Source organism: Siphateles boraxobius, unplaced genomic scaffold, assembly GCF_051911475.1.
Source record: "Siphateles boraxobius isolate OS27281-9 unplaced genomic scaffold, OSU_SipBor_1 86, whole genome shotgun sequence".
In the NCBI taxonomy this organism is placed as follows: domain Eukaryota; kingdom Metazoa; phylum Chordata; class Actinopteri; order Cypriniformes; family Leuciscidae; genus Siphateles; species Siphateles boraxobius.
Genome location: NW_027509215.1, coordinates 10,894,151 through 10,907,500, shown reverse-complemented (window position 1 = coordinate 10,907,500; position 13,350 = coordinate 10,894,151). Strand labels below are relative to the sequence as shown.

The 13,350-nt window shown below is 36.1% G+C and overlaps 1 protein-coding gene across 1 annotated transcript; it reads left to right on the top strand.

Annotated features, from left to right (window-relative positions):
- Positions 1 to 600: 600 nt before the first annotated feature.
- LOC143731170 (uncharacterized) lies at positions 601 to 7,684 on the top strand. The gene is made up of 6 exons (XM_077221834.1): positions 601 to 640; positions 2,529 to 2,579; positions 3,201 to 3,272; positions 3,350 to 3,418; positions 4,238 to 4,282; positions 7,590 to 7,684. Exons 1-6 carry the CDS (start codon positions 601 to 603, stop codon positions 7,625 to 7,627), a joined length of 315 nt encoding a protein of 104 aa, XP_077077949.1. The 3' UTR covers positions 7,628 to 7,684.
- The last annotated feature ends 5,666 nt before the right edge of the window (positions 7,685 to 13,350 follow it).

Sequence of the window (13,350 nt, the reverse complement as noted above, 5' to 3'; positions counted from 1 at the left end):
GTAAGTGTGTATATCAAAATAAAAGTAAACTGTGACATATTACACCCAAATGTTCTTTATACAGTGAATACCAGTAACATTTATACAAATTTGGGAGCAAAAATGATTGGGACACTTTGAGCTGATCATGTTTTGCTGAAGTGATTTTTCTTTAATAACTAATGCAGCTTTTTACACCACAGACTGAACAACATGAAGCATTGCTTGGTAATTGTTTGAGCTAAACTGGTATTATCTAATTGTGTAGTTAAATTTAACAGCTGACAGATATTCAACATAATTTATGTGTGAGAGTCTAACAGAGGGACGGAGAAAACCAGTCAAATATCAACTGAGTTCTTGTCAGATTTTATTACCATTTTCTAAACTAAAGCGAATAAACTGTGATATTGTGAGAAATGTTGAAAGTGTCTGAATACTTTTTGGTTTGACTGTAGATTTAAACTAGTTTCTCAACTGGTGGGTCACGACCCAAACGTGGCTGGCGAGTGTGTGGTCAAAGAAACAACAACAACAACAAAATAACTCAAAATATTTTTCTGATGTGAGACTTTTATTTTGAAAGACGCAGAAGACTACTTTTTTCCGTTATAATCCGAAATGCAGGTCCGCACCAAGGGTGCCGCACAAGCCCTGAAAAGTGAAGCCGAAGCGTCTCGATCGCCCCCCGGTGGCCGGTCCTAGTATAGCTAATAAACCCCGCCTCCCCATGTTATTCAATGGGACGTGAGACCAACTAAACAATTAAATTACACTTCACATATATTTTTTCCAAAGATAGTTTCTGTCATTTACTGTAGTTTTCATCACGCTGATGTAATTTCAAGTGTTTGTTTTTAAAATAAGTTTGTTTTTCGTTAGTTATTTGATGCTATAAAAACGGCGCTGTGACGTACATGATTGACAGCTGTGATTGACAGGTTCTCTGAGCGAAGTAGTCACTTAAGCAACAACGGACTTTTTTGGGGGATCTTCGGAGGACTGAGGAGATTGGAGCTTTAAATTTAATATCTAAATTTCTATAATTAATTATTTCACACCGACATAATGGATTGTTCTGCAGCAGAGGTGCGTGCTTACCATTGATTCAGCGAGAGTGAGGGCGGGACGTTGATTTTGCGGCTTTACTTCCTGCTCACTACTGCGCATGTCTGGTCCCGAAATCGCAACTGCGCAGACTCAAGTCCCAAGATGTCAGCGCCATATCGGGACAATGGCGGCTTCACTTCTCGCCAACGGAAGAGAACGAAGGGGCGTCGTCCATCTTTTTTTACAGTCTATGGTCCGCACACCATAGATATTATGTCTACGCCGCACACAACCACAATCCATTGCACTTTTGACTAGGATTCGATTAGAACTACAAGTACGAATAAAAAGCGTTATTAACTACAAACATGGTGGACGTGCGAGTAGGACGGTTAAAGGATTAATTTACTTAAAAATGAAAATTCTGTCATCATTTACTCGCCCTCAAGTTGTTTCAAACCTGTATGAATTCCTTTCTTCTGCATTGAAAGTTATCAACTGGTTTGGTTACCGACATTCTTTAAAATAGCTTATTTTGTGTTCGACAGAAGAAAGAACCCCATACAGGTTTGAAACAGCTTGAGGGTGAATAAATGATACATTTTCATTTTTAAGTGAGAGGTTTTTCTGACGTGAGACTTTTATTTTGAAAGACGCACTTCAACGCTGTTGACTCTTCTGTCGCGTGCCTGAGAACAAAAAATCGTTGTATTTGTTCAAGCGGCAACATTCCAATCTGAAAAATGAAGCCTGAAGTGCGAAAAACTGCAATACATCGAAAATCTGCTAGGGGCAGGTCCCAAAAGGGAGCAAATGTCCATAGACCCCCATGTTAAAATGTCCGTTTTCACAGCATACATTCATGTTTTTACAGGTTGGTCCCATGGACTTTTATAGTATTTTTCGATAGGTTCCGAGTGGATGACAACTGTGAGGGGGGTGAATTTTTTTCTAACTCGTTAGTTTAGATCGTATTTAGATATAAAATGTTTGACAAATAAGGGCATGGTTAACTTTGATTGACAGCGTGATTGACAGCTGATAACGGGCTGCGCAGAGTGGAATTCCTGACATTTGACGTCTCGGCCATGATCTGACACAACACATCATAACACCTCTGTATCCTTTCTGAAAAGATTTTCTGAGATGGCGCCGCCCATCCCCCCATAAACGGCCTCAAAACCGTTCTTCAGAAAGTCTATGGGTGACGTCACAGACGCTTTGTCCATATTTTTTACAGTCTATGTATTTGTTCAGAATCTGCGGTCAGATCATCATGAGATGTTGTCAGGCTATGAGTGCCATTATTCTAACTTTATTTTCGCAACTTAATAATAAATAAAAAGTCTCTCACCTCAGTAAAACGAATTTCCGCGTTCTGTCAGACGTTACTCTGTGCTCGTCGCGCGCACTCTTCAGTTGCCCGCGAAAATCAAATGCGGAGGCGCGCGTTACGTAAACGTCGTATTACGTTAGACAATCATGAAATTACCAAAAAGTAGTTGGTAAGTTACATCGTGTGTTAGCTGGGAAGGATTCGCACGATGCAGGTATGATGTTTTTTTCCTTTCATCAAGAGCAGATTTCATGTTTTATTAACCCATGTTAGTAATTATGTATTTTTCCACGGTAACTAGTTTCAATAATTTTAACCCAAAATACCACGGTTTCATTTTGTGCTTTTTTTTCTATATTTTTGATGACTACGGTGGCTCATGCCAACTAACTAACTTTATTATATTATTATGAATAGTAGCTTATGAATGGGAGTAGGATATAAATGATTTACCTGTTGTTAGTGATAATCTTACAATTTATGTGTATGTTAATTGGGACGGCAAGTTACTTGATGTGTGTCACTGTCAACCATTTTGAGAAATAAATTTGCTTGGTTCCTGTTACTAAACATTTGGGGTCGTGGCTTAATAACCATGGAAGAATATGGGTCCAATAACCAATGGGTTATATGTTTTTTTTTTTTTTTTTTTTTGCTTGATTTGATGCAAGTTTTACACAAAATCTGTAACGTGTTTATATATATACTCATATATACCTGTCAGAGCTCGAGCAACGGCAAGATCACAGGGTTTTTTATGGCTAATGAAATCCTACATTACTTTATACTGTGATCTCACCTTTAAATGTTGTGTTTTTTGGCCTTGATTTGGAAGGAATATTACGTGAAATCTTTGATGTTGCTCATCTTGCACAAGCAGGTCAAGGGTCATGCATTCCATTCCCAGGTAACATTATAAAAATAAATATCCTTAAACCGTTATCTGTACTGTAAATGTTGTGTTTTTTGGCTTTGATTTGGTAGGAATATTAGGCTACATTAAATCTTTGATGAACCGTCCTCATGTTGCTCATCTGCACGAGCAGGTCAAAGGTCATGTATAGATTCAGGTAACTAAAAATAGTTATGCTTAAGCAATTATCTGTCCTTTAAATGTATCATATGTTTTTGGGCTTGATTTAGTAGGAATATTAAAAACTATCTGTGATATTTTCCTCATTTTTAAAAATGTTCTTGGTATAGAAAGTGGATTCAGCAAATCATAGATTGATTTAATCAGTTTTCTGTCCTTTAGATGTTGCATGTGTGTGTTGGGCTTGACTTGTTTGAAATATTTCATGAAATCAGATGTTTGTCCTCATGTTGCACATCATGCATTCAATATTTTTATTTTATTATTGTATTCTACTATTTAATTTTTAATGTATTTTATTCTACTTTTTAATTTTATTCTATTTTAGTATTATTTTTATTTTATTATTTTGGTAGCATGCATTTGATTCCCATGTAACATAATAATTAATATCTTCAAATATCAGTCCTGTTTAGATGTTGCATATGTTTTTGGGCTTTATATGTTAGAAATATTCCATGAAATCAGAGATGTTTGTCCTCATGTTGCACGTCTTGCGCTTCATGCATTCAATATTTTTATTTTATTATTGTATGCTACTTTTTAATTTTATTCTAAATTTATTTTATTTTAGTATTTTATTTTCTATTATTCCATTTTTATTTTATTTTAGTAATATTTATTTTTATTTTGGTAGCATGCATTCGATTCCCAGGTAACATAATAATAATATCCTCAAACGGTTATCAATCCTTTAGATGTTGCATATGTTTTTGGGCTTGATTTGGCAGAAATATTACAGTATCTGTGACGCTCGTTCTCTTGTTTTCCTCTTGCAGCCCATCTGACGCGAGCAGGTCAAAGGTCACCCGTTCGATTCCCAGGTGAGTTAACATGCATGCATAAAAATACAGAGCTTAAATGCATTGCAAATCAGCCAAATTTAAATCATTTTGCGGTTTTATTAAGGTGTGCTTGCAACGATTAACAGTTAAAGCGTTTAAAAGTCGTGGCCGGATCGCTGCGTAATGCGATAAAGCCCCGGGAAATAAGAGAAAACAGCTCTTCGGACGCCAGTGTGTTGACATCTGTGACGAGGCTTTTGATGACGGCGTCCGTAATCGGAATGTGCATCGAGAGGAAAAAAATAAAACAATGCATGGATCATTTGGTGAGCTCCAGCTTGAGTCTATTATTAATGTCATCTTGATCCAATTTGATGAATTTCAGAAGGTTCGCCCCGTCCGAAGCAAACCGGGGTCATTTTTCCTGAGGATTTCAGTCTGATCTACATTTATTTTTGTGCAAAACATCCATCTAGATGTGCTAAGCGTATCTCTTTTAAGTTGACCTTCGTGCAACTTTCTCCCTTTGTGCGATTGCAAGCGAACGCCAAGTCTTTAGAAACTCAACGGAGACTAAACAAGAAGCAGGTTGTACCAAAACTGATAAATCTAAAGCAAAGGCGCAAAAGCGTCTCCTGAGATGCTGAGAAACGTGATTCACTCCTGTGGATGGGCTGGGTTGCATAATAAACTGGTTGCCAATTTGTTTTCTAAATTAAAATCCGTTGGTCAACCCGAGACCCTGTCCCAATTCTTTAAATCTAATTGAGTTTTTTTGGCTGATTTCCTCATTTAAAAGCAGGCTTTGATCCTCCCGCGCTCTGATGAGCTAATGCTAGAATCTATGCCACGTTTTTATTCATCTTTCATTTTTTCTTTATTGAATGCCAATCACGTAAAAATAAAGCACATGACAATAATCCAATATATGCTGTCAAAATATTGAACAGATATAGACTTACAACAAATAGGAAAAGAAAGCGCACAGTGAAATTTATGAAATAATAGTACATAGAAAGAAAATGATATAAACAGGAAAAAGAGATCCTATAATCAAACAGGGATTTACAATAAAGCCACATTCGGTGGTGAACTTCTTCTATTAAAATAAAAATACGTCAGAAAAGTGAAGTTTCTCCCCGAAGCATTTACAAAGAAAATATTCCAAATCTGCCCATAACATTTAGCAAGTCTACAACATTTTCTTTTTTCCGTCCCACAGAAATCACAGCGATACAAATCATAAATACAAATAATAAACATGACAATAATCCAATATATATAGTGTGCAAATATTAAACAAATATAGACTACAACAAATAGGACAAGAAAATACACAGTGTAATTTATAAAATAATAATACAAGTAAAAACGAAAGAAAGAAAATGATATAAACAGAAAAAAAGACCATCATATAAATATCATAAAAGCTTCACATAGAGACCTAGTGCGTTTTGCTTTACTATTTTATAGTATTAACTCAATATAATTTTTTTAAATATCTATCTGAAATAGCAAAAAGTTGTTTTCCTTTAGCCCTTTTTTGTTTATGTATATGGTATTTCCCCATAACCAAAGATATGGACATATTTTTCAGAAAAAGTCAACTTTCATCCCTAAAAGCATTGACAAAGAAAACATTACAAATACACCCAAAACATCTCGCTATTATAAATACAATTAAAAAAATATGTGGATTTGTCATTTTCTTTCTCAGTCGCAGAGAGATCGTGTGTATTCGCTGAGATATGAGGAGAAGGGATATTCCTGCGGTCAAACACACGAGTTCATCTCTTTACTCTCGGATATTTTGCCATAAACTCTCACCGATAAGACGATCGCTCTATTGCGTCTGTAAACGTAAAGCACGGCTTGATGTAATGCTCAAATTGAATGTAACACCATTTCATATGCATAGTTTTAGAGACGCAGATATTCATAAATGATTTACAGTAAATAAAACATGCATTATATATATATCGATTTTTAATGCTTTTGAATGAAGTCTCTTCTGCTCACCAAGGCTGCATTTATTTTGATAAAAAAACTAATTTTGTTAAATATTATGACAATTTAAAACTGCTGTTTTCTATGTGAAAAGTGTCATTTATTCCTGTGAATAATTACTCCAGTCTTCAGTGTCACATGATCCTTTCATAAATCAGTTATAATATGATGATTTGATGCTCAAGAAACGGTTTATGATTATTATTAATGTTGAAAACAGTTGTGGACTTTTTTTTTCAGGATTCTTTGATGAATAGAAAGTTCAAAATAACAGCATTTATTTGAAATATAGTCTTTTGTAACATTATAAATGTCTTTACTGGCACTTTTTGATCAATTTAATGCATCCTTGATTAAGAAAAGTATTAATTGTGTTTAACACCCAACCCCCCCCCAAAAAAAATATTAATAATAATTACAATAATTTCCTGAGCATCAAATCATCATATTATAGTGATTTCTGAAGGATCATGTGACACTGAAGACTGGAGTAATGATGCTGAAAATTCAGCTTTGATCACAGGAATAAATTACACTTTACTATATATTCACATAGAAAACAGCTGTTTTAAATTATAATAATATTTCACAATTTTTACAGTATTTTTTTGATCAAATGAATGCAGTCTTAGTGAGCAGGAGAGACAAAAACATTTAAAAAATCTTACCAACCTCAAACTTTTGACTGCTAGTGTAAATAGACAGATAACATCATATCAACATGTATTTCTCTGAACTATCAGTTTTCATGTTTACTTTTTTTACATTCTTACGAATCAAACGTTTACTGTACAGCTTCATCTAATCAGTTTTCGGATAAACGTGCTCTGAGTTAAAGAGTAAAACTCAGTGTGAAACAGGGAAACGTTGACAGGACGCGATAGAGTCGCGCATCGAGAGCCGCAAACACCAGGAAACGAGTGTTTTTACAAGCTCTTCCGCATTTCAGACACAATAGCTGTCATCGAGCGGCACTCTCAGTCTGGAGAAGAGCCAGATCCTTCAGGAAGGACCATTACGACCAGCGTTTCGAAATACACAAATGTACTCCTGCTAATTTAAGGAGGAGGAAAGAACAATAATTCACTCATTTATAATGTGTGTCAAATATAAAACGAGTTTGAACACTTTTCTCATCCTTTTTGTAATTATTATGTTATAAGTTTTATGTGCTTGTGATTTTATCTGTGTGTGTGTGTATTTTGAACTTCATAGGCGATGATGATTATCCTTTGCAAGTAACTCAGTCTCTGACTGTTTGCATGTAGTTATTAGTTTATGCCATTTATTATTACATTCATACATAATCAACTAAACTGCATCTTCTGGTCACCCTCAGATTCACCAAGTTCATCGAGTGAGATTCAGAGCCAGTAACAGTGAAACAGAAGCATCAGCACACACACACACACATACACACACACACACACACACACACACACACACACACACACACACACACACACACACACACACACACACACACACTCGCCTGCAAACCGAGACACTCAAGAATGAATTCCTTCCTCTGGCTTTTAGCACCTGCTTCTGGGAGTCACTGGAGGTGTGTGTGTGTGTGTGTGTGTGTGTGTGTGTGTGTGTGTGTGTGTGTGTGTGTGTGTGTGTGTGTGTGTGTGTGTGTGTGTGTGTGTGTGTGTGTGTGTGGAATGAATGAGGGGTGTTCAGTAACACCTGGGTGGGCTCGAGCTGCAGCTGCTGTGAATCCACACGCCGATCCTCTACATTTACATTTAATCTATTTAAACCCTGTTATGAAAACACATGCGTACAGTGAACTCACTCTAACCAAATGTTGACGAATTTCCTAATTAGCCCATAAACGAAGCGATTAATCGTCCTGCTCATATTCACTGCTGGTGTGAAACTGCACTTATTGCTATATATTCAAGACTTTATGTCCAAAATACCACGATAGTATCTTTTTGTTACTTCTTTGCATGCATGCATTTCCACAAAAAAACTAGTATGTTTTTGTTAGTGATTACAGGATGAATTTCTACCCTACTGAATTGGATAAAACTATTTTTATTGATAATGCATTTGCATGATCAATATTGAATGAAATATCTCTAATCAACATTTCTTTATTGCATTGGTTAAACTTTATTTTGATAGTCCACTTTAGAGCAACTACATGTCAACTAACTCTCATTAGAGTATTAGAAGAGTATTAGTAAATTGTTAGGGTTGTAGAATAAGTTGACATGTACTTGCAAAGTTACCTAAAGTGAGTAGAATTTCTATAGTGGACTATAAAAATAAAGTGTAAAAATTATTGTTTGCTAAAAATACAACCATAATGTTTTACTTGAAACAAATTAAATGTTTACAGATATTGAAATTGAAATAAACTGTAAGTGAAGTAGTAAAATAAATCAAACTGTAATAAAAATTAAAATCTACTTGGGGTGTGACAAGATCTTGTGCCATGAGATATTACAGTCCCCCTGTTGTCAATAATTTTACCCCTTTGATCATCAAAATTATATATATATATATATATACATTAAAAAAATTCTTAATGCCTTGAAATATCTTGAATGTAACTCGACACCCTTGCCTCATTTAGTATACGTGGTTCTATGAATATGCAAATGAGCCCCGCCTCCACAAAAATCAATTGTTTATATTTATAATATGCTTTAAGACAAATCATGTGTAAATTCATAAGTCGACAGCATTGCTGAGTATTTTCTCCTTAAAACTGCAGTGAACCAAAGACAGTCTCAAAAACACGGTGTGAAATCTCTGGTGTTTCTGACGTCACAAACTACCTTGTAACCAATCAGATCAACGTGTGATTAGGGCTGCACGATTATGACAAAAATCATAATTGTCGATTATTCCCTTGAAATTCTAATTGCGATTTATTAATTACAATGATCACAATTTACATTGATTGATGTTTTAAATAGCTTTATACCAGTGGTTCTCAACTTGTTTGGCCATGGGACCCACATTTCCCTATATATATATATATATACATATTATAATAATTTTTTTACACAAAAATTGTTGACACACACAAGTACTGATAAATAAACAACAGGCCTATGAGGTTAAGCTATGAGCCACCACAGTCATATAAAAATATACAAAATAGCACAAAATGATAATAAAGTGCTGTTATGGAAGCAACAGTGAACCGCCTGAATACACAATACTACAAAACTGTTAATGAAACATTGAAACTGATCCTGATGAAGAGAATGAACATTAAACCTGCATGCAAGTCCTTCTCAGGTTACACACGACGTACCATTTATTGCCATTTTATTTTTATCTTGTGAATAATTTACTATGTAACGACGTTGCGTGCTCGTGGTTTCTTTTGCGCTTTATATAGTGAAGCGATATATAGCGCACGCCGCCTTATTAGCGCGTGCAATTGAAGAGTGTGCGCTACTAGCGTACTATAACGACTGCGTGACAGGTGAGAGACTTTATATATCAGCGTACACTTACGTCTCTGGTAGTTCCTATTGTTCGCCTCTCACAACGTAACATGCTCCAAAAGCACGCAGAATAATGCAAGTGGACTTTTTTTTGTAGCCGCGTCGTTTGAACGATTACGTAAGATTTCTTGGCATTCGTAATCGCGATTAGAAATTCGATTAATTGTGCAGATCGTCAACGACTGGATCTCTGAGCTGAGTGAGTGAGTGGAGGCGGGGCTCATTTACATATTCATTTATTCATAGAACCGCGTATACTAAATGAGGCAAGGGTGTCGGGTTACACTCAAGATATTTTAAGGCATGAAGAAACATTTTTTTGAAGGACAATTTTTTTTAATATGTAATTTGATTATCAAAGAGGATTTTTAAGAGACTACAGGGGGACTTTAACTAAAACTATAACCAAAAAAAAAATGTGTTACTTGACGTCGCGGTTGGTTGTTGTGTCAAGTGTCCGACGAAAGGAGTACGATTATTAAAACAGTCTTCATTAAATCCACACAGAAAACCCAGGAGGAATCAATAAACACAACCACGTTTAGAACTGAGGTCTTCAATACTGACGAGGAGTAATCAAAGTGAACAGGAACAGGTGTGTGAAACTAATTAACAACCAAGGAAACTAACAAGGAACTCAGTCATGCAAAACAGGAACTAAACGCAGTGAAAATGAAACCAAAACAGAGACCACGGGTGCTTCTCATTTCTTATTTGTGCATCCTCGTTTCCTTTCCTACGAGGGAAGGACGCGAGGAAAGAAAATGAGGATGGAGGAATCGAATTAAAGCTTGTTTTATACATTGGAATACTTGATCACTCGAGCGTCACTTCACAGCGTCATCAGCAGCGCTCGAAGGATCTGCACTTATGTTGTTGAAGTTTGCTTATTTAAGAAATTCATAATGAATAATAATAAAGCAAGATACCCTGTTGAAATATGTGAGATGTGTGGTTTATATAAACTGCAAGGGTAAAGTATAAATTATAACGATTGTGACCGATGTGAAGGGGGAGGAGAATGTATACGCGCGTCACGTTTAGTCGATAAAACACTTCCGCACAGGATACACCCGTGTGTCTTCGCTCATATCTCCTCTGGAAGCTCCTCACTCCTCGATCCTCGACTCCTCGCGGTGGAATTAGAGAATTGAGATGTCCTTCAAGATGGCTGAGCTCGATCGGTTTCCGGGTCATAAGATGGAGGACGGAGGAGCGAGGAGACGAGGAGGGATATTGAGAAGCACCCTACATGTGACAATTGAAACTGAATAAATGCTAGCTGAAATAAAATACAATATTTGCCAAAAGAAACATTTCTATTTTCTTTTTTTTACTTGATGCACCAAATTTGCATAAATAAATATATTTAAATATATATAAACTTTAAATAAAATACAAATACTAGTTGAAAAACGTAAACTAAATGAAAATTACAAATGCTGCCTCTGCAATAAAGTTGAAGCACTAAAATTATTAAAAAATTATTAAATAGAATACATAGACCTGATTTAAAAAAATTACAAAATGAATCCAACCAACAATAAAAATGTATAAAAATAAATCCAACTCAATAGGGTAGAAAATCATCCTGGAGTCTCTAACAAAAACATCATGTATTCAAGTTTTTTTGTGTGTGTGTGTGTGTGTGTGTGTGTGTGTGTAAATGCAAATTTAATCGTGCTGCACACATGCATTCATGTAGTGAATGAATATAGGGAATGATGTCGTGCACTCCGACAAATGGCCGCCACCCGATATAGTGCACTATTTAGTGGATAGGGAGCGGTTTCAGACACAGCTTTAGTTTTATGTGAAAATCGCTCCATGAACTACATCTCTCGTCTCGCACTATGTACGTCACCAAGCTCGTGTGTGTGTGTGCAGTCTGGTACAAAACACACAGGCGTAACGATACGTTTATAACGTTAGACTGTAGAAAACATGTCAGACGTTAGCTTCAGTAAAGTTAGCTTCATTCATTGAGAGAAAAGGTATGACGTCACATGCGCGCCTTTTGGGTTTGTAGTCTTTGTAATTACGTATTTTCACAGTCTTATACCTCAACAGTTTTACATCAAACTGCAACTTTCTTGACTTTGAAATTTATCTTTTAAATTGACAAGCGTCATATGTGTAATTCAGGGCACAATTCGAACAGGTTCCAAATATTTGTTGTCTCTCGCCATCGACTACCATACAATATTTTTCCGAAATAAGTTCCCATGGTGCACCGGAAGGGGAGGGGCTTAGGCTCTCTATATTAAAGCTGCCGTGAATGAGCGCCGCCACGCGCATAGAATAGTAGCGCAATAAAATATACATTAGAGGGTGACACGGGAGTGGATTTTCAAACCTCTACCATCTACCGTCAAAATTTAAATATAGAGTTTATTTATAGAAACTGTATATTTGTGTATAAAGTTGGGTATCAGTTTTATGTAAGATTCCCGGTCCCGCCCACTCCCGCTGACATTTTTTCCTTTCCCGTCCCAATCCCGTGATACATAGTGATTTTGTTTCCCATCCCGCGGGATTCCCGAAAAGATGTCAGCCTCTAATATACATATTACTACAATATTTGTTGTTGGAGACAATAAATGTGCCATATTATGTGGAATTTTAAACCTACAAGTATATTTTTATGAAAGTGACCATTATAATGGGGTAATCAAATGCAGGCTAATAATCAGTTTATGCTTTTGTTTTTATTAGAGGTGGGCATAGATCATTTTTTTTAATCTAGATTAATCTCACTGTAATCTTGGAATTAACCCTTTCGCACGTACGATCACACCGGTGTGATCAGTCTTGGCTGGTCCCTGGAGCGTACGATCACACCGGTGTGATTAGAACGGTCAGTGCATCACGTGATCAACTGCTAAATTCAAATGTGCTTTTGCGCGTTTGCTGGCGCTGAGCCAGAGAAGGACGCACTCAGTGCTGTCATATATCACAACTATTCAGTGTTTTCAACCACATAATGTTTATTTTAGGTTTCAGATATTTAAATTCACACAAGTACTAGCAAAACAATGATTTTGAGTTTGTAAAATACACACTGATGTCTATGGAAGCGGCAATAATACTCCTTTACATTATAAGACGACACGTTTTATTCATATCAGATACACATTATGTAAGTAGCTTTACATTTGACCCTATTCTTCTCCCAGTTCACCGGCCACTTACTTTCATGTATTTCGTTAGAAGTTGGGAATTGACGTGTTGTAAATCCAACAGATCCGATTCTCTGAACTGTGAAACAAACTAACATGGCGCTGCCCATCGCGCATACAGCTCAACTAACGCGATCGTTATAAAGGTGTTTAAACAACAAAACACTTCCAATTGCACATATTTGACAATCGGAATATCAGTGTTTCATGCTATAGCTAATACATTTGTGAATATTTTTAATAAAAAAGGGAAAATGACATAAAAGCAGATCATCATTCATACAGCGCTGTGTTATGGTTGCGCTGTGTCACGTGACAAGCAATGACGCGTCACCATGGAAACATTAAAGTGACAAGTTCTAAATAACGGTCGCCTTGAAAAACTCACGCTGGGTGGTCAGTTAGAATATTTTAAACTTACGTGTGAAAGGGTTAATCTAGATTA